Below are 22363 nucleotides of genomic sequence, written 5' to 3' on the forward strand. Positions count from 1 at the left end.
GAGTATTTGACCTTTTCTGTACATGAGCCAAAATAACAAGGAAATGTATTATTAAAAAGAGAATGATTTGGGGTGACAACCAGGTTTGCTAGAACTCCATGTTCTTACCTGGATGACTGTGAGCAGCTTTTCCTCCACATTTGAAAAATTCCACTTGAGAACATATGCATCAGCTAAGAGCATCTGCTGTGGAGTCCAGCAGGGCATGAGGAGCTTCTCACTGTCATTGCACACAGAAAACAAAATTGCAGTAAGAGAGGCAGTTTTCCAGTAGCTTTGTGGCTCTTCCAATCCCAGTACTGAGAACCTGTGCTTGGCTATGGCCATATTTGTGACGTGTAGCTCACCTGGCTAATTGCATGCACAAAGCAGCATTCAGCTCTCATCTAAGGAACAATTGCAACTAGGTAAAATATTTTTTTGATCCTCCCCAGCCCCATCCTTTTTTTATTCTTCTCTTTTTGGCCCTTTTTGTGGCCCCATTCTCCAATTACATCCTCCCCTCTCCTCTGTCTCACTCCTTCCTGCAGCTCTCTCTTGGCCTTGTTTGCACTAGAAAGTTGTACTGTTAGTGTAGACCCTTCAGACTCCCAGTGTGGATACAGCTATATAGGTTCAAAGGTGATATTCCTGTATGGGAAGGGGAATAACTATACAGTACCAGTATAAGTCGAAAGGCTTTGGAACTCTCCTCCCCACTTGCTCCAACAGATCATAGATTTGGTGACCTTCAGAACATGCCGTACGACACACAATTACACATTTCCCCAGGCTTTTCTTGAAGGGAGCGTGTATGTGATTGATGGATGGGATGACTGAGGCGTCAGAAGGTTGGGCAGAGTAATGTAGTTTGACAATGGGAAGAGGAGGCAAAAATTCTTTACATCTGAAATAGGGTCTGCTGGTGTCACTGGGTTTGGGCAGCCTGTTGTTGATCTTCAAAATGTGCTTTAGGTAACATTTGTGTAATAAGCCTAGCGTTGAGAGAGGTGCAGTGTACAAGTTCAGATAAATATGCTTACAGCTGAGAACACCTATTATATTTGTCGTGAAAGAGATATTCGGGATAGTTAAATGCAAATACCTTAGCACCATCAGCCCTCCCAAAAGTTCTATTAGTTCTGGGTACTCAAGAGTCTCTGTTGGGAAATAGAGCTCTCCTGCTATTTCCACACGTCAATCATTAAAGCAAACATTCATATTTTACAGAATATACATGATATTCTGTGTGGATAGGTGCCATGCCAGGGCACCCCCAATGGCCTGGGATGGCACTGCACACACCTTGCCTTAGTTTCCCTCTGACTTCTCAGAATAATCCACTTACACCCAGAGTCTTTAAAAACAATATTCCCGCCACCCAGAGTCTCCTTTATTCATATTAATCAGCTCCCCCAAAAGAACGCTCCTTTTAGATTCAGGGTTTCACAGCCCTCCCTCTTGGTCTGTGTGCGACTAGCCCCAGCCCCCACAACTTGTAAAATCTCCCCTCAAGCTCAGAGTATCCACAGTCCTCCTTGGTGGGGCTGCCTGTGTTTACCCAGTCAGGCTAGTGGACTTTCCCCTGAGGTTCAGAGGTTGCATAGCCCTCCTTCTTGGGGCTTTACCCTAGCTGAGTTCTTCCCCTCAGCAGCTTCCCCTGACTAGGCTTGGAACCTCCATTTTGATTCATCTACCCAGTTACCTGACTACTCCCTTAATCCTTCCCAGGGGGTCTAGCAACCAAAACACCTGCCTGGGCCAGCTGAGAGAGATGAGAGCCATGTCTCACCCACTCTGCTAGGCTCCTGGTCCTGGGCCCATAAAGGAACACTAGCCTGGGTTTTTCCTGTCACTTCATCCTCCCAGAAACTAACTATTCCATGGGATCACCTGCCTCTCATCTCCTTTCAGGTAACCAGAACAGACATTGGGTAATTGACCTCTCACACAACCTCTCCTGACCTTAAAGAATCAGAACCAGCCCATCATAATCGCTCTTAAAGGGCTGGGAAAGTAAATAATATTTGGCTGCAAACATACAGCCCCAGTTCAGCAAAGTACTTAAGCACATGCCTAACGTTAAGCATACGAGTAATCACACTGAAGTCAATGGACTCCTCACTTGCTTGAAGTCATCACATTCTTTGCTGAATTGGGGCAACCAAGACATTTCCCAAGTTGTACAGTCAGTTCTTAGGGTCACTGGCTTCCAGAACAGCACAGAGATGGAGCACTGGTTGGTCAGAACTGATCTTCACTATGAATTTATGCTGTTAGGATAAGGACAACAATCATTACATTTCAGGGTGCAAAGTTTAAAATGTCAGATGAGAAGCTACACAGAATAGAAAAAGCCACATCACCATAGCAATAAAAATTATCAATGTATCCAGACTTTAATGCAACTGGTATGGTCGTACACGTTACGAATTATACCTGAGAGGACACGCACACAACTGTGCGAATTATACCTGGTAGGACACGCACACAAATGCTACGAATTACACCTGGTAGGACACGCACACAAATGCTACGAATTACACCTGGTAGGACACGCACACAAATGCTGCGAATTATACCTGATAGGACACACACACAAATGCTACGAATTACACCTGGTAGGTCACGCACAGTTCGAATCTAGGCTGAGGCACATAAACAAAGTCCACAACTGCAGAGTTCCCAAAAGACACTAAGTTTATTACGCTCGAGCATGGTGCCCCCCTGCTAGCCAGGAGGGGACCCTGAATACAGATTATACAAAGGTTATATACTTTTTAGCAAAGCATGTTGCCCTCGTGCATCAGAAACCTTAGCCAATAAACAAACCCTTTTTTTATCTACTACCTATCCCTGCTTGGTGCATTCCTCGTGCTAAACCAGTATGTTAATTACACAGCATGGTCCTAAAGCCATGCATCAGTAACTTTTATTATCAGGATGGGAGGCCTCACATCAAAGGCCAAGAGATAGGGAGTTAGAGACTGACAAAAAACAGATACTGGGAGTCAAGGCAGGCTGGAGACAAGGAGGAGGATTTTCACAGGGATTCAGTATCTAAGGATCACTCCTCCTGGTGTATGATGTGCTTGCTTTTAGACAATGGTGGGCCCCAAACCAAAATGGAGTCACATGTGCTAACTTTTCCATAACAATCATTATCCCCACTAACACTTTCTAAGCCCCATCTACAAGTTCTTAAGTACACAGTGAAGGATGTTCAGTGCTCGAATCACTAGCTTGTGCTGTGGAAAACACAGGTTCAATTCCTGCTCTGCCACAAACATCCTGTGTGAAGCTTAGCAAATCCCCAAGGCTCTCTGTGCCTCATCTGTAAAATGAGGATAATAGTGCTCCCCTATAAATACTTTAAAGATACAGTAGTGAGTTCAGATACTACAGTGATAGAAGCCATGTAAGTACCATAGCCAGAAAGAGGTTGGGTGTATGCTGAGGGAACTGCTTCCATGGCCAGTATTCTGGAGACAGGCACAGATGCGCCGTTATTGGTGAGAATTGTTAACATCTCCCTGTGGGAAGGCTGGATTCTATTCCCCATTAAACAAGAAGAAGTGCTGCCCCTGCTAAACAAAGTACCCCTAGGATACTGTGATCAGTAATGGGCACCACATTACCAGGAGAAACAACCTGCAGGGAGTTCAGAGACGAGCGGTGCACCCCACTATGCTTGCTCTGTTCTAACGCAGCTCACACCACGGTAAGCCCTTCATTTGTTAAGCTCAAGGCTAAATGGCTGCAATCAGTTGTCTTGTGCTTGAGCCATCCTTGAAAAGCACTTGACGAGTGCAGGGGCCAGAGTGCTGGGGCTGACCTTGGGAGTGGGGTGAGCCATCTGTGGGTAGAGGGACAGATTATGTGCTACAGATGAGTTCCACTCAGTGCAGCAGAGCTGGGGGACTGTCAGAGGGCTGGTTACAGCTCCCCAATTCTTTGTTCAGCTCTTCCCTAGCACAGGTTAGAGTACCATCTGCCAGTTAAAAACAGATGGAGCAGAACACAATCCAGCCACACCTCTGAGCCAGGGCTGCAGCAGGGGTAATGCAGGAGCCTGCCGTGCTATCCCTAACACCACTGGGAACTCCTCAACAGCGGAATCCCAAGGTGAGATGCAGGTGATTTCCAATCTGTGTAGCACCAAGTGAGCAGAATAGGGAAGTCAATCTGCTCCATAATGCCTATTCTTTAGACTGTCTCTCTCGTCAGTTCTGGGTGAAGTTCAAGGTTGTGCTCTACCGAGCCCTAGATGGCCAGGGATTCAGCTACCACGATACCATTTATAAATTGGTAGGTATCTAGGGGCTTGTCTTCATGTACAGCGCTACGTACAGCTGTCTTCACGTACAGCTGCGCTGCTGTAGCGCTTTAGTGAAGACGTTCCTACGCCGACATAGCACTGTCTACACGTGGATTTTTTCACACCCTTGAACAACGTAGTTATTCCAATATAGGTCTGTAGTGCAGACATGGCCTAGGTCTGGAAAGGAAATCCATTCACTAAGAACAAGCAAAATCAAACTCATAGAAAAGACACTGTTATGCGGGAGGTTGGGTGGCTCCCATGAAGTGTGTCTTTGGCCTATGGGCAGTGCTGGTAGGCATGATAGCTGCCTTCCATTAGATTAGGCTAAATGAGGGAGGTGTTAAATGCCCCTTTCATGAGTAACAGCTGAAACAATAGAAGCTACCACCCAAAATAACAGACCAGCATGGCAAGGCTGGAGTAGGAGTTGAGCCATGTGGTCTAAAGAATTTTTCCTGGGGCCTGAATACAACCGCAGGGAGGCGGGGCATTGTTTGATGGAGCTGAGCATGTCTGTGAGCCAGAAGAAGTCAGACGCAGACAGAAAGCAGCAAGAAATCCAAGGAGACAGTAAGAGAAGTGCTAGTAGTGAGACCATGAGAGAAAGCCTAAAGAGAGAGCTTTTGGGGCAGTGCGCTGACTGGAAAAACTGTGAGCAAAGAAAATGCCTCCTGTTGTTTGATTCCTACTGTGCTTAGGGAAGCAGGACTTTGTGTCCATTCTTTGTAAATAAACAGGATTGCACCAAAGAAATACCTATAATCAATTTCTCCTCCTAACCCACAAGGGCCTGAATATTGGCTAACCTTTCCCTTTATGTTCCTTCAGTATCACTGCCTTGAAGCTCAAGAAGGACCATGCTCAGAACTAAAAGGGAAACTGAAAGGTATAAAGAAAAAGAGGAATTACTTGGAACATACCTTCTGTACATATTAAAGCCCCATTCATAAATGAGAAGACATTTGTTGAAGCTCATATCACCGCCTGTAAGTGTGGAAAGGTAAGAAGACAAACAGGCATTACAACATTTTGTATAGGTAGTAAGCAATCCTGCTTCTTTGAAGACATCTCTTTTGCATCTCAGGTTGGGAAAAATTGTGGTTTCCAACTGACTCAGATGATCTTTTAATGCAGACTCATCTGTGTTGCTAGCAGACATGAAGGAGGGAATCTGTGTTGCCATGCACTCCATTAGCAGTTTCTCGAGATCTTTATTCCAGTATTTTGGGCTCCAGGTTGAAACAGATTCCATGTCTTTGACACTGTCAAACCATTCTTTTTCTTTCTCTTTTTCCCACTTCAGTGATTCACCTACTGATTTCAGTGGCTCCAGTAATGTACTATCGCTTCCACTGATTGCTTCTTGCACAACTGACCACATTCTTTCTGCTACTTTTTTGTAAAGTAAGTCAATCTTTATTTCACTCTTATGTTCAGATTGCTCCAGATCATAAATGTGATTACAAGCTTCAAGAAATTTTGCTTGATCTATCAATTCACAAATGGCTTGATCTGAAACAGTAAAAATACAACCAGAAGGTTATTGACTTAGCTATAGACTTTTCTGTGGCAATCATCATAGTAATTACTGAGCAACTCACAGATAATAAGAATGTATTCTCATAACAGCCTTGTGAGGTAGGGTATCATTCCCATTTTACAGGTGGGTAGACTGAGGCCCGGTGCAGTTAAGTGATTTTCCCACAGTCATCTATAGTTAGGCTTGGCAGAACTTATATATATATATATATATATATATATATATATATATAAGTTTGACAAATACTATTGATGTTTGTTTTTCAACACTTTTCAACATTTTTAACCATTTACATTTTCACAGTTGCACACAATTATGGGATTTAATCTTTTTTTAATTTTTGATTGATTTAAACTTTCACAGTTCCAGGAAACGGGATGAGTCAGACAATAATTATTTAATGACAGTAGAAGCTGCAATTCAAAAAGTTAAAGCTTTATAACACTTAAAACACAATTGTCAACATCACCAGTCAAAATATACAAAGTGAATAGCCTTAAATCAAACTCTAATAAGTTCTCAAGCAGCAATAAAAAACTAACTCTTCCAAGCCTAGCTATAGCAGAGCCAGGAAGGGAACCCAGATCTCATGGGAGCCTATGCTTAACAGGCTGGTGTGATTGATGATTGGTCACACCCTGGAAACAATTTCAAATACATCTGTGGAGAATGAGGGAGTTGTGTATTATTTTTTATACATATCATGTGCACCTCAGTATACTTGTGCCTGATTACATAGAGTGAAAAGAGGCTGTAAGTGGGAAACCAATAGGAAATTAAACAAATGAAGCAAAGATAAGGTACAGTCCATAGAATACAAAGCGTCTCTAAGGAGACAAGCAAGAAGCCACTGATTGGAGAATACTCAATGCCTGGCTCCAGCTCCTATGGCAAGGTCCACTCTTCCCAGACTTAAATCAGGATCAAAGGAGATGCTAAAACTTTAAAGACGTTGGCCTAGGAAAGAAGGGACTTGAGTGGGTTGTCATGATGGGGACAGACATGCACATTGGGAGAGGGGGTCACAGAGCATGCTGCAGAACTCAGTGTCACTCTTCTGACCAGAGATGGGATTAACTCTATTGAGCTTGCAAAGAAAGATTAAGGTGTAGGCTAGGGGGAATATGCACACAGGCATTTTTGCTTGGTACCTTTGCTCTGCATGCTTTGTACCTTTGGGTGAATAGCCAATGCTTTGTTTTGAAGAAGCTATTTCTGTGTCCCTGCAAATCCATTCTGTAACAGGCTCCCAGAGAAAAAGGACCTGAAGATGCCACACCCAGCTGGGTCTGTCAGGTTAGCCAGAGGGCTGCATCCTAAGATTTAGTGTAAGGGTGGTAAAGTCACATGGTTCCAACCTTGGGAGTGGTTTAGGCAGAAAGGTCTGTCACCTGAGGGGCGCACTCGAGAGGGATTAAGTGTTTGTCTACACTGCACACTAAGCCCGGGCTTTGACTCAGGTTTGAGCCCAAGACTCCCTTCCATCCACACACAAATCAGTCTGACTCAGGTCAGCAAACACCTAGGACCTGTCATTTTGCAGCATGGACGCAGGTTAAGCCGCAGACCTGTGACAAAAGGTCTGCATAGTGCAGTATGGATGTGTTAGCAAGGCTGTGAAACCCAGGCCCAGCAATTGTAAACCCAGGTTTACAATGCAGTTTTTAGATATGCAAGCATGGGTTTGGAAACACCGACTCCCCAAGCACGGGTCCCACAAACCTGAGCTTGAGGGCATGGTAAACACACCTTAAAAGGGGTCTAAAGCCCAGCTCGTCCTGTAACTGTGTCTATATCTTCACTGTTTGTCATTAGAGTCAGGATCTAGGAGGGCATTGCCCTTTAAGGGATATAAAATGATGATTCACATAGGAAAATATTTCCCAGAATCCAGCTTCCTACAAAATGCTTTATTGCGTCTAGTTAAAAAGTGTGCTTTTAACTCTCTGGTTCTCGCAACAATCACTAAATATCAATTGCCTGTGGCAACAGATTTCTTTGGTATCGACATATAAGGGCCCAGCACCTGCCAATAGATGTAGCATGGAGAGGGAGCTAAGTTGGCATAGGTTACCTACACATGCCCCCCCTGCACATTACTGGAAGAACAGACCACCATATGAACACGCTTACAACCAAACTCTGCTTTGTATCACATCTTTCTTACAAACTAAACCAAGGCGCTTTGCAGGGATGGATAATACAGTTGCAAAGTGAAATACAAATGAGCAACAGAAAGGGGAGTAAAATTTAAAAACATCGGCAAGGAGAAATATACGTTTCAGAAAAGATTTGAAATGAGAGGTGAATCCGGGAGGAGGAGAGAGATAGGAAGCCTATTCCAAATGGCAGGAGCTGATGAAAACAGTTTCCACGGTGAGAAGAAACAGAGGAGGCCAGTGGGGAGGACAGACTAGCAGAGAGTACCTGAGAGATACTGCCTCCCACCAGACTCTTTGTCCACAGGCTTCTCTTCAGTTTCCTTCTTCAGAGAGGACAAATTCTTCAGCAATTTGACTGCCATATCTTTCACTCTCTGTCTCCTATTTGATTTCTGCTTCTCTCTCTCCTTTTGAGCCTCTTTGGGAAGCATTGATGCATTTTCACCAGAAGATGGTCCCTGCAGCTTTCTCCCTCCAGGGAATTGGGAATGCTTCATTTTCTTCATACTCCCAGCAAGAGCCAAGTGTTTGCTATCAGGTTGAGAAGGCTAACTGGAAAACGTTGGCACCACGGTAACTCAATGTGATTTTACAGTCTCAGCCTTAAGAGTTCCTCTCCGTGAGACGATGTCTGTCCCCAGATTCAGTGTCAGTGCTCCTGCCTGCTTTAACTGACTTCCAGACAACTCAGCCAACTTCATATCACAGTTTAGTCCAGTAGTTTTTATAAGCTACCTGCTCTATTATGTAAATGATCCCCTGTAGCGTTACATCAGCAAACGTTTAATACATAACCTAACCACAGGTGCTGGAGGAAAGCCAGTGGAATTTTCAGCAGTTTCTAAATGACTAAAATTCCCCTGGATGCTGCCAACTAATTTAGATTCAGAGTCCTCTCAGTCCAAGAGATTTTGTTGTTGACAGTGTCCATGAATACACACAGCAGCTCTACACTGATGCACTTGCCTTTCTACTGACTCTGTGTTATTTCTCAGCACCAAGGTTATCCCTTATTTTAGGCCCAAATTTGCCTCCATCTTCAAGAAAATCAAGTATTCCGCCCTTGGGTGTGCAAACCCCAAAAGGACTGGCATTGGTTTTCATTGTTGAGCTATGAGGTTCTTATGTGATGAGACTGGATCTGAACTCCTGGGGTACCCAGCGGCTGCCTGGGACTGCCCTCTAGCAGTTATACACAACCCAGCATTTTTAAATGAAGAAAATGAAAAGTTTAAAGTTACAGGGGCAACTAGCCCCTTCGTTATCTACCAACAAGAGAACCAGCCAGCCTCTCTCATCCCTCTCTATGGTATCCTACATAATTAGGGCCTTTCTTTTCATATATTCAAGTACAGTAACTCCCATTGTCATTCATGGGGATGGCTGTAAGTGTGGAAAGAGATCTCTATCAAGCGTTCTTACAACTACAATACCCACCTGCTGAAGTGAAGAAACATATGGACAGAGCCAGAAGAGTACCCCGAAGTCACCTACTACAGGACAGGCCCAACAAAGAAAATAACAGAACGCCACTAGCTATCACCTTCAGCCCCCGACTATAACCAACTAAAACCTCTCCAATTCATCATCAAGGATCTACAACCTATCCTGAAGGACGACCCATCACTCTCACAGATCTTGGGAGACAGGCCAGTCCTTGCTTACAGACAGCCCCTCAACTTGAAGCAAATACTCACCAGCAACCACACGCCACACAACAGAACCACTAAGCCAGGAACCTATCCTTGCAACAAAGCCTGATGCCAACTCTGTCCACATATTTATTCAAGTGACACCATCATAGGACCTAATCACATTAGCCACGCCATCAGAGGCTCGTTCACCTGCACATCTACCAATGTGATATATGCCAGCAATGCCCCTCTGCCATGTACATTGGCCAAACTGGACAGTCTCTACGTAAAAGAATAAATGGACACAAATCAGACGTCAAGAATTATAACATTCAAAAACCAGTCAGCAAACACTTCAATCTCTTTGGTCACTCGATCACAGACCTAAAAGTGGCAATTCTTCAACAAAAATACTTCAAAAACAGACTCCAGCGAGAGACTGCTGAATTGGAATTAATTTGCAAACTGGATACAATTAACTTAGGCTTGAATAAAGACTGAGAGTGGATGGGTCATTACACAAAGTAAAACTATTTCCCCATATTTATTCCCCCCCCACCCCCGCCGCTGTTCCTCAGACGTTCTTGTCAACTGCTGGAAATGGCCCACTTTGATTATCACTACAAAAGTCCCCATCCCCCCGCCCGGCCCCCACTCTCCTGCTGGTAATAGCTCACCTTATCTGATCACTCTCGTTACAGTGTGTATGGTAACACCCATTGTTTCATGTTCTCTGTGTCTATAAATCTCCCCACTGTATTTTCCACTGAATGCATCCGATGAAGTGAGCTGTCGCTCACGAAAGCTTATGCTCAGATAAATTTGTTAGTCTCTAAGGTGCCACAAGTCCTCCTTTTCTTTTAACAGAAACAGTGAAGTTCTAATGCACTGTGGGTGGTGGTAAAATGCAGGAAGCCCAGAAAAGGGTCCTCAATATAGTGAGCCACAGGGCTGTGCTTCATAACGTGTGCTTTACCAGCTAACAAAAGATCCAGTGGGAGGCTAACGTAGGTAAGATGAGGAGCAGAAGTGATGCGTACGCAACTATGTATATCTGCTAGTCAAACTCCACACTGGGGGCAGAGGAAAATTCTGTCCCCTCAACACCTACAGACATTTTCTTGGACCCAGATCTAGGAAGAGGTTCTGGCTCATGTTTCCCAGACTGAATTCATACACAGTAAATCTAATTTAATGCATCAAATTGCAAAAAAGTATATTCATGTTTTAAAAGTCTCTCTCTAAACTAATAAGAGAAAGACAGTTGAGGTGTTAAAGGAGCACTCAAGGAAGACAAGGCCATTGAGGAGAAGCTAAATGAATCCTTTGCATCAGTCTCACTGCAGAGGGTGTGAAGAAGGTTTCCACACCTGAGCCATTCTTTTTAGGTGAAATTCTGAGGAACTGCCCCAGATTGAAGTGTCAGTAGAGGAATTTTGGGAATAAATTGATAAATTAAACAGTAATAAGTTCCCAGGATCAGATGGCATTCACCCAAGAGTTCTGAAGGAACTCAAATATGAAATTGCAGAACTACTAACTGTGGTATGTAACCTGTTGCTTAAATCAGCCTCAGTGCCAAATGACTTACTCCTGGGGGAATTCTGCATCACTGTGAATGCACAGAATTCATGTGCCCTGCAGATTTCTTTGCTTCTCCACAGAAAAATGACTTCTGATGGGGAAGCAAAAGAAAGCCTCAAGACTGGTCACATGCCCCTCCTCAGCACCTCAGGCAGGTCGGTTTGGGTGCCTGGAGTAGCCAGTAAAGACGTAAATCACCGCCGGGGGGAAGTGGGGTACTGGGCCATCATGCATCTGAGAGAGAAAGTCATTCTGTCCCTCTCACATGCTTTTGCGACACGCTTGGCATGGAGGGGCAGGGCTTTGGGGTATTTCTGAGCAGGTAGGCGTGGGGAAGGCTCTGTCCCCTCAGGCAGAGAAGAATGTAGCAGCCTGCCTGCTTAGTGAATTGTTTTTAGTGAATTGTTCCCATTGTCTTTGTGAATTACCCAGGAGTATAAAACAGGTGTAAACATTTTAAGGTTCCTTTACATTGCCAGAGTGGTGTAAAGGAGTCTTATTGTAAGAACAGTATGGCTTATAAATGCTTATGGTGCTTTAGTGATTAGAACTGGTCTAAAAGTTTGGACTGAAAACATTTCCTAATAAAATATGCTGCATGAACTGTTTGCTACTGAGCTTTCTGGAGATGGTCAGTAACCAATATAAATTGTGAGTTTGATTCACCAACTCTCATCTGCTCTTCAGTTGCCTATGATGTAACACTGAGCATGTGGCTGCATATATTTGTTGACTAATAACTAGAAATAAAGGGTCAAACTTATCTACACTACTATTAGAGAAAGGAGGTTTGGGGATTTCCTCTAATGCTGCCCACTCCCATTCTCCAACCATTATATTGTAGTTTAAACAAATTACCAACATAATTGAAACCAGGATGATTATATTGTGTTAGTTTGACAAATAAAATATGCAGAATTTTAAAATATTGTGTGCAGAATTTTTAATGTTTTGGAGCAGAATTTTTAAATTTTTGGCACAGAATTCCCCAGGAGTAATGATTGGAGGATAGCTAATGTAATGCTTATTTTTCAAGAGGCAATGCTGGCAATTAAAGGTCAGTAAGCCTAATTTCAGTACCAGACAAAATGGTGGAAACTATAGTAAAAAACAGAATTATCAGATACATAGATGAACTTGATTTGTTGGGGAAGAGTCAACACAGCATTTGTAAAGGAAAGCATGCCTTCCCAATCTATTAGAATTCTTTGAGGGGGTCAACAAACGTGGACAAGGGTGATCCAGTGCATATTGTTTACTTGGACTTTCAGAAAGCCTTTGCAAAGGTCCCTCACCAAAGGCTCTCAAGAAAAGTAGGCAGTCTTGGGTAAGAGGGAAGGACCTTTCATTGATCAGTAATGGGTTGTAAAACAGGAAACAAAAGGTAGGAATAAATGGTCAGTTTTCAGAATGGAGAGCAAGAAATAGTGGTGTCCTCCAGGAATCTGTACTGGGTTCAGTGCTGTTCAACACATTCATAAATGATCTGTAAAAAGGGGTAAACAGTGAGGTGGCAAACTTTGCAAATGACACAAAATTACTCAGGATAGCTAAGTCCAAAGCAGACTGTGAAAAGTTACAAAGGCAGGGATGAAAGTAACATAAAGGACTTACTGGTACTCTGGAGTCCTGAGCAGGGGGGCATGGCCTCAACTGGAAGAGGCAAGCCTTTAAATACCCAGGCCCTTTAAATCAAGATTTAAAGGCCCCAGGGCTCCATTTGTGGCTGGGAGCCCTGGGGCCTTTAAATCACCCCTGGAGCTACCAGCTGCAGAGGCAGTTGGGAGCCCTGGGGCGATTTAAAGGGCCCCAGGCTCTGGCTGCCGCTACCGCAGCGGAGCTCCGGGCCTTTAAATCACCACTGGAGCCCTGCCGCTGCTACCCCGGGGCTCCAACAGCGGGGCTCGGGGGGCACTTTAAAGGGCCCAGGGGCTCCGGCTGCTGCGGGGAGCCCCAGGGGTTCGTGGGGGGGTGCTTTAAAGGGTCCAGGGCTCCCCACAGCGGCCGGAGTCCTTGGCCCTTTAAATCAGCTCCGGAGCCCTGCCGCTGCTACCCCAGGGCTCTGGCAGCAGGGCTCGGGGGGCGCTTTAAAGGGCCCGGGGACTCTGGCCGCTGCGGGGAGCCCCGGGGGCTCCAGCCACTTCAGGAGCCCCAGGGGTGCTTTAAAGGGCCTGGGGCTCCCTGCAGCGGCTGGAGCCCCTGGCCCTTTAAATCGGCACTGGAGCCCAGCCGCTGTTACCCTGAGGCTGCGGTAGCAGGGCTCGGGGGGCGCTTTAAAGGGCCCGGGGCTCCCCGCAGCAGCCAGAGCCCTGGCCCTTTAAATCACCGCTGGAGCCCTGCCACCATTACCCTGGGGCTCCAGCAGTGGGGCTCGGGGGGCGCTTTAAAGGGCCTGGGGTTGCGGCCGCTGCGGGGAGCCCCCAATGATCCATCTAGCCCAGTATCCTGTCTTCCGACAGTGGCCGGAGCCCCGGGCCCTTTAAAGCACAGGCAGAGCCCTGCTGCCACTATCCTGGGGCTCCGGCAGCTGGGCTCGGGGCGGGGGGCTTTAAAGGGCCTGGGGCTCCTCGCAGCAGCCGGAGCCCCGGGCCATTTAAAGTGTGGCTGGAGCCCTGCTGCCGGAGCCCCGGGGTAATGGTGACAGGGCTCCGGCCGCACTTTAAAAGGCCCGGGGCTCCAGCCGCTGCAGGGAGCCCGGGGCCTTTTAAAGCGCCAGCCTGGGGAAACCAGTCCAGTCTGGCACGGCGTACTGGCTCTTGCCAGTATGCTGTACCGGACCGGACCGGCTTACTTTCACCTCTGTACAAGGGGATCTCACAAAACTGGGTGACTAGTCAATGAAATGGCAGATGAAATTCAATGTTGATAAATACAAAGTAATGCACATTGGAAAACATAATCCCAACTGTGCATACAAAATGGTGGGATTTAAATTAGCTGTTACCAAGATCTCAAGAAAGAGATCTTGAAGTAATCGTGGATAGTTCTCTGGAAACATCTGCTCAGTGTGCAGTGGCAGTCAAAAAAACCAACAGGATGTTAGGAACCATTAGGAAAGGGATAGATAATAAAACAGAAAATATCATAATGCCACTATATAAATCCACAGTATGCCCGCACCTTGAATACTGCATGCATTTCTGGTCACCCCATCTCAAAAAATGTATATTAGAATTGGAAAAGATATAGAGAAGGGCAATAAAAATTATTCTGTGTGAGGAAAGATTAAAAAGACTGATACTTTTCAGCTTGGAAAAAAGACAACTAAGGGGGGATATGATAGAGGTCTATAAAATCATGATTGTGTGGGGATAGTGAATAAGGAAGTGTTATTTACTCCTTCACATAATGTAAGAACCAGGGGTCACCCAAAGAAATAAATAGGCAGCAGGTTTAAACAAACGAAAGGAAGTACTTCTTCATACTGCGCATAGTCAACCTGTGCAACTTGTTAACAGATGTTGTGAAGGCCAAAAGTATAACTGGCTTCAAAAATGAGTTAGATAAGTTCATGGAGGATAGGTCCATCAATGGATATTAACCAACATGGTCAGGGATGCAACCCGATGCTCTGGGTGTCCCTCGCCTCTAACTCCCAGAAGCTGGAAGTCGATGACAGGAGATGGATCACTTGATGACTACCCGTTCTGTTCATTCCCTCTGAAGCATCAGGCATTGGCCACTGTCGGAAGACAGGATACTGGGCTAGATGGATCATTGGTCTGACCCAGTATGGCTGTTCTTATGTTGTTATGATAATACACTCAGAGCTAAGCTGAAATTCCACTCTTAACTTGCTCTGTTTTGTTTAAATAATTGCAATTTGTTTTCTTTTTTTCTCATTACTGTTAACAAGGGAGTCAAGGAGCTACACCAATTTCCAGCTGCTGAGTATCTGGTCCCATTAAATATTAAAGCCATAGTTGTTACAAACCATATATCATTAAGGAATGGTTTCAGTAGGTATCAGAACTTAAGGGGTAAATTTTCCATGCAGCATTTAGAATGAATGGGATACATGCATTTAAATCTCCGGGTATGGCATCCAGAATTTGCCCCAGGATATCCCTACATTTCTATGCCAGGGAAATCCTACTAGTTTCTATTTGAAACCATGTATATTTTATCCTGCTTTTTGTCTATATTTTCTATTTTTATCCTGGTGCCTCAAGTTTCCTGGCTCTTTCCTACAGTGCAAACTATCAGATAACAGTTACGTTGTTATACCAATAAAATAAAAACCAGCAGGATCTTATTAAAGGAGAAAAGGCAAAATGCCACATTTATTGTGAATACAGAAAGAATCATAGTAAGCAGTTAGTTATAGCTATAACATTCCATTCAATTTCATATTTATTCACACATTTATTCATACATACACACAGAGGTTCTGCAAGTTTGTTATCATTGTTACCAGCCTTAGAGTTCCTCATGCCAAGCCACTGACCAGGTGGCCTGGACATGAGGAGGGAGCAGGGCCTTGTCAGATGCACATCTGATGCTCCTAGAAGTTGGTTTGCAGAATCAGACCCCAAAGTTCTCAGTTTCTAGAGTCCATTTTTATAGGAATTTATTCCTATGCCAGTCTATGGGAATTGCTTCATCATGCTGTTGCTGAATCAATCAGCAGAGGGCACATTCCTGATGGCTCCGTGTTGTTCTTCAGTTCTCCCGTCCTTGAAGCTGTTGGGTGGATTCCAATCTGCCCTCCGGGGGTCCTCTGGTTGTTTCCACTTGACGCCTTCTTCGGCTGATGGACACTGGATTCTTAGGCCTTGTCTACACTACAAAATTAGGTCGAATTTATAGAAGTCAGTTTTGTAGAAAGTGTTTTTATACAGTTGATTGTGTGTGTCCCCACACAAATGCTCTAAGTGCATGTAGTCGGCGGAGCGTGTCCACAGTACCGAGGCAATCGTCGATTTCCGGAGCATTGCACTGTGGGTAGCTATCCCACAGTTCCCGCAGTCTCTGCCGCCCATTTGAATTCTGGGTAGAAATCCCAGTGCCTGATGGGGCTAAAACATTGTCGCAGGTGGTTCTGGGTACATATCGTCAGGCCCCCCTTCCCTCCCTCCCTCTGTGAAAGCAAGGACAGACAATCGTTTTGTGTCTTTTTTCTTGAGTTACCACGGCAAGCATGGAGCCCGCTCAGCTAACCATCACCGTCTGTCTCCTGGGTGCTGGCAGACGCGATACTGCATTGCTACACAGCAGCAGTTTATTGCCTTTTGGCAGCAGACAGTGCAGTATGACTGGTAGCCGTCGTCGACGTAGTCCAGGGTGCTCTTTTAACTGACCTCGATGAGGTCGGGGCGCCTAGGCAAACATGGGAGTGACTCAGCCAGGCCATTTCCCTTTAAAGTTTCGTCTCATGGCGATTCAGTCCTACCGACAGTGCACTGTCTTTTAATCTGCAGCCAGCAGAAGATGATGGCCAGCAGTCATACTGCACCGTCTTCTGCCAAGCACCCAGAAGATGACGATGGCTAGCGGTCGTACTCCACAGTCTGCTGCCACAAGATGTATAAAGATAGATGAAGTGGATCAAAACAAGAAATAGACCAGATTTGTTTTGTATTCATTTTCTCCTCCCTCCCTCTGTGAAATCAACGGCCTGCTAAACCCAGTTTTCAGTTCTGTCCTTAAGAGGGCCATTCTGTTTCTCGCAAAGCCACCCCCTTTGTTGATTTTAATTCCCTGTAAGCCAACCATGTAAGCCATGTTGTCAGTCGCCCCTCCCTCCGCCAGAGCAACGCCAAACAGTCATTCCGCGCCCTTTTTCCTGGATTGCCCAAGCAGGAGCAGACGCCATAGCACAGCAAGCATGGAACCCGTTCAGCTCACCACAGCAGTTATCGTGCAGTGTATGCAGAACCAGCACCTGAAAAACCAGGCGAGGAGGCAACGGCAGCGCGGTGATGAGGACATGAACACACTTTCCTCTAAAACCGCGTTCCCCCACAATTTGGAGATCATGGTGTTAATATGGCAGGCTCATGCCGTGGAACGCTGATTCTGGGCCCGGAAAACAAGCACAGCGTGGTGGGACCGCATAGTGTTGCAGGTCTGGGATGATTCCCAGTGCCTGCGAAACTTTCGCATGTGTAAGGGCACTTTCATGGAACTTCGTGACTTGCTTTCCCCTGCCCTAAAGCACAAGAATACCAAGATGAGAGCAGCCCTCATGGTTCACAAGCGAGTGGCAATAGCCCTGTGGAAGCTTGCAACGCCAGACGGCTACTGGTCAGTCGGTAATCAATTTGGAGTGGGCAAATCTACTGTGGGGGTTGCTGTGATGCAAGTAGCCAATGCAATCACTGAGCTGCTGCTATCAAAGGTAGTGACTCTGGGAAATGTGCAGGTCATACTAGATGGCTTTGTTGCAATGGGATTCCCTAACTGTGGTGGGGCTGTAGATGGAACACATATCCCTATCTTGGGACCGGACCACCAGGGCAGCCAGTACATAAACCGCAAGGAGTACTTTTCAATGGTGTTGCAAGCACTGGTGGATCACAAGGGATGTTTCACCAACATCAACGTGGGATGGCCGGGAAAGGTTCATGACGCTTGCGTCTTCAGGAACTCTGCTCTGTTTAAACGGCTGCAGGAAGGGATTTACTTCCCAGATCAGAAAATAACTGTTGGGGATGTTGAAATGCCAATAGTTATCCTTGGGGACCCAGCCTACCCCTTAATGCCATGGCTCATGAAGCCGTACACAGGCACCCTGGACAGTAGTCAGGAGCTGTTCAACTATAGGCTGAGCAAGTGCAGAATGGTGGTAGAGTGTGCATTTGGACGTTTAAAGGGTCGCTGGCGCAGTTTACTGACTCGCTCAGACCTCAGCGAAACCAATATTCCCATTGTTATTGCTGCTTGTTGTGTGCGCCACAATTTCTGTGAGAGTAAGGGAGAGACGTTTATGGCAGGGTGGGAGGTTGATGCCAATCGCCTGGCCGCTGAATACACGCAGCCAGACACCAGGGCAGTTAGAAGAGCACAGCAGGAAGCGGTGTGCATCAGAGAAGCTTTGAAAACCAGTTTCATGACTGACCAGGGTACTGTGTGACACTTCTGTTTGTTTCTCCTTGATGAAAACCCACCCCCTTGGTTGACTCTAATTCCCTGTTAGCCACCCGCCCTCCTGCCTTTGATTACAGCTTGCTTGCAAAGGAAATAAAGTCACTATCATTTTAAAAACATGTATTCTTTATTAATTGATTATAAAAATAGTGAGATAACTCACAAGGTAGCCCGGGTGAGGTGTGGGAGGAGGGTAGGAGGGAAGGAAAAGGCCACTTTAAAACTTGTTGAATGCCAGCCTTCTGTTGCTTGGGCTGTCCACTGGGGAGGAGTGGTTGGGTGCCCGGAGCCTCCCACCCCATGTTCTTGGGCGTCTGGGTGAGGAGGCTATGGAAATTGGGGAGGAGGGAGGGCGGTTAAGCAGGGGCTGCAGTGGCAGTCTGTGATTCTGCTGCCATTCATGAATCTCCATCAGACGCTGGAGCATGTCCGTTTGATCCCGCAGTATCCCCAGCGTTTCCTCATGCCTCCTCTGATCTTCCTGCAGCCACCTCTCCTCACGTTCATCGGCCACCATCCTGTATTCTGCTATTGTGTCCCTACACACAGCTCTGTCAGTGCTGGACAACTGCATGAGCTCAGAGAACATTTCATCACGCGTGCATTTTTTTCGCTGCCCTATCTGAGATAGCCTCTGGGATGGAGGAGGGAGGCTTGAAACATTTGCAGCTGCTGGAGGGAAAAAAGGGAGTGAAGTATTTAAAAAGATACATTTTACAGAACAATGGCTATACTCTTTCACAGTGAACAACACTATTCACATTACATAGCATATGTGATTTTGGTACAAGGTCGCATTTTGCATCTTATATTGAGTGTCTGCGGCTTTGGTGTTAGAGATCACACATGCAGGGCCGGGCAATAGAATTCAGCTTGCAGGCAGCCATGGTAAGCCATAGTCTTTTGGCTTCTGCAACCTTCATAACAGCAGCCCCCTCCTTTCCCCTACCAAGCAAAGTCCATTGAGTTGGCCATTTACTGCTGCAGTTTTCCTGTTAACGTGCAGCAGCAGAAACCAAACTAACCCCCTCCCCCCATCCAATTCTCTGGGATGATCGCTTTTCCCCTCCCCCCACCTCCTGGCTGGTATCAGGGAAGATCCCTGCTAGCCAAACACGAATAGCTCAGCGCCAATGGCCCTCCCTCCCACCGCGTGGCTAACTGCGGGGAGGATTTCTTTTCAGCCACAAACAAACAGCCCAGTAGGAACGGCCACCTCTGAATGTCCCCTTAATCAAATTCCCCTATTTCAACCAGGTTACCATGAACAATAACACTCTTCTGAGGATAACAAAGAGAGAGAAAGAATGGATGTTGCTTGAATGCCAGCAAACACCGGGACCATACGCTGCCAGGCTTTGTCATGCAATGATACCAGATTACTGGCTACTAGCATGGAGTGGTAAAGTATCCTACCATGGAGGACGGAATAAGACTGCTCTCCCCAGAAACCTTCTGCAAAGGCTTTTAGAGTACCTCCAGGAGAGCTTCATGGAGATGTCCCTGGAGGATTTCCGCTCCATCCCCAGACACGTTAACAGACTTTTCCAGTAGCAGTATTGGCCATGAATGCATCCCAAGTCCTCAGGGCTACTTAATTATTAAAAAACGCTTGCTTTTATAATATGTATTATATTTTAAAAGGTTCACTCACCGGAGGTCCCTTCTCTGGCTTCGTTAGTTTGGGAGGGTATTTCAGTCAGGGTGATAAAAAGATCCTGGCTGTCGGGGAGAATGGTGTGCTGTGTGCTCTCCCCAAGCTTGTCCTCCTCATCATCATCTTCCCCATCGGCAAAATCCTCAGCCGTGGCGGAGAGTATCCCATCCTTGGAGCCCACGGACAGGAGTGGGGTAGTGGTGGCGGCCCCCCCTAGAATTGCATGTAGCTCAGTGTAGAAGCAGCATGTCTGGGGCTCTGTCCCGGAGCATCCGTTTGATTTTTTGGTTTTCTGGTACGCTTGTCTGAGCTCCTTAAGTTTCACGCGGCACTGTGTTGCATCCCTGATGTAGCCTCTGTCCCTCATGGCCTCGGAGATTTTTTGAAATGTTTTGGCATTTCGTCTTTTGGAACGTAGTTCTGATAGCACGGATTCCTCTCCCCATACAGCGATCAGATCCAGTACCTCCCATTCAGTCCATGCTGGAGCTCTTTTTCGATTCTGGGACTGCATGGTCACCTGTGCTGATGAGCTCGCCTGGCCACGCAGGAAATGAGATTCAAAAGTTCCCGGGGCTTTTCCTGTATACCTGGCCAGTGCATCCGAGTTCAGACTGCTGTCCAGAGCAGTCACAATGGTGCACTGTGGGATAGCTCCCGGAGGCCAATACCTTCAAATTGCATCCACACTAACCCTAATTCAAAACGGCGATGTCGATTTCAGCGCTAATCCCCTCTTTGGGCTCTGTGTTGGATCCTGGTCAGGACCTGGCCAGCCCTGGTGGAAGAATGACTATAGTGAGAAAACTACTCTGAACAAAAAACCCTCGTGTGTGAAGTTAGGTTTTAGTCTTAGAAGTATATTGTTACTTTTGTTTGTTTGTAACCATTTCTATCCCAATTCCGTCCGCTTGGTATCATTTAAATAGCTGCTCTTTGTTAAAAAAAACTTGTTTTATTAACCTTGTTTTATTACACACCCATCTCAGTGCAGCGTTTCAAACTGAAGAGTACAATCTTCAGCCAAATTAACAGGCTGGTGATGTGTACTGTCTCTTTAAAGGAGTAGCCAATTTGAGACGGTGTTGTGAGTGCTACCGTGAGAGGGACTGAACACTGCAGGGGACATGGTTTTAAGGAAACTCAGGTCTGGAAGGGCTGTTGGGGTCACCCTGCAAGGAGTAACCAGGCTGGTGGAAGCCAAGGTGAAACCATTGCACCGTGAGCGGGCTGCTGGTGTCAGGGCTCTGAGCTAAAGCGGCACAGCACAGAAGCACCCAGGGGTACAGGGCAGGTGGTGACATGCCCAGTTACTGGTCTGGGTGACCTCCAAAGGGCACAGCTGGGTGTGTTGATGAAAACCTTTTACTGCATTCCCTGCTTCCCACCTTCCACGGCCATCAGAGCCTGTTGTCACAAAAGATTAACCACAGCAGTGGATGGAATGACAGTAGGAAACTAATCAGAAGAAAATACTCTAATAAATGTAATTCTATTTCTTTACAGCCTCCTTGATCTCATGTGCCAAATGACCACCCTCTTGCTCCTCAAAGCTCACTTCTTCCAGGCTGAAGCCTGGCCTACCAACTCTAAGCCTCCACTGTACGAGTACTCATTGCTTCAGACATCTGATTGGATCGCTAGCACTATTTTATCCATAGTGCAATATTCTCTCTACCAAACCTAGGGGGGGAACGTTCCATTCTGCCCCGGCCCCTTTACGCAATTCTGGCCACTGAAAAAAGCAAATATCCCTGGTGTAAAGGGGTTCCCTGCATGTTGTAGCACTGCAGGAACAGTCCCATGCTGCTTGGATGTAGCCAAGGCTCTGTACCATTGCCATTTTTCAACAGTCTATAACCCCTTTGTCTTTAGGGACTTTCTTTAAACAAAATATTTCAAATAAATTCCCTGTGGAGTTCCTCTATTCATCTTAGACTTAACCTTGCTATCTAGCAGTTTCCGGTTTTTTGCCTGTGTACAAAAACAACTCTTTATAATAAATGGACTGTATGTCTAACTTGACCAATAACTAGTCACTGGGTTTAGATACGAATCAGAGGAAGTCAGACTATCTGTACTTCTATTATAATGCAATGCCTTTGTAAGAATCCAGCTTCAACAATTAATATTCCAACTGCAGCAATTTAATGGTGCCCCACCCCATTTTGTAGAGACCGAAGATGGGGATCTGTCACATAAAGATGTAATGATGAACAATGGACACTGTTTGCTCAATAGAAGCTGCAATATAACTTGTACATGAATGCTGCCAGGCCAGCTGGATTCAAGATATCCAGAGAGGGATATCTTGCCCCTTTTGCTTGATTTCAAAACAAATTGATGTCACCATCACTTTGAACAAAATGCATGAATATGTGACAGAAAAAATAT

General features: G+C 45.8%; 1 protein-coding gene across 8 annotated transcripts in view; it reads right to left on the minus strand.

Moving 5' to 3' along the window:
- The window catches only part of LOC144266162 (exocyst complex component 3-like), a 92223-nt gene that overhangs the window by 27419 nt on the left and 42441 nt on the right, over positions 1-22363 (minus strand). For 6 of the 8 annotated variants that reach the window (XR_013346438.1, XM_077819416.1, XM_077819415.1 and 3 more), the window contains exons 3-5: positions 19967-20747; positions 5224-5815; positions 109-220 (exon numbers count right to left, since the gene is read on the minus strand). Coding sequence is in view for 7 of the 8 variants with exons in the window: in XM_077819416.1 (XP_077675542.1) it covers positions 109-220; positions 5224-5815; positions 19967-20483 (1221 nt within the window). In the remaining variant the exon portion in view is untranslated. Of the gene's footprint in view, positions 1-108; positions 221-5223; positions 5816-8270; positions 8512-19966; positions 20748-22363 lie in introns of those variants that run through there. The other 2 variants (XM_077819419.1, XM_077819420.1) reach the window with 2 other exon arrangements.

Source organism: Eretmochelys imbricata, chromosome 6 (genome assembly GCF_965152235.1).
Source record: "Eretmochelys imbricata isolate rEreImb1 chromosome 6, rEreImb1.hap1, whole genome shotgun sequence".
Taxonomy (NCBI): domain Eukaryota; kingdom Metazoa; phylum Chordata; order Testudines; family Cheloniidae; genus Eretmochelys; species Eretmochelys imbricata.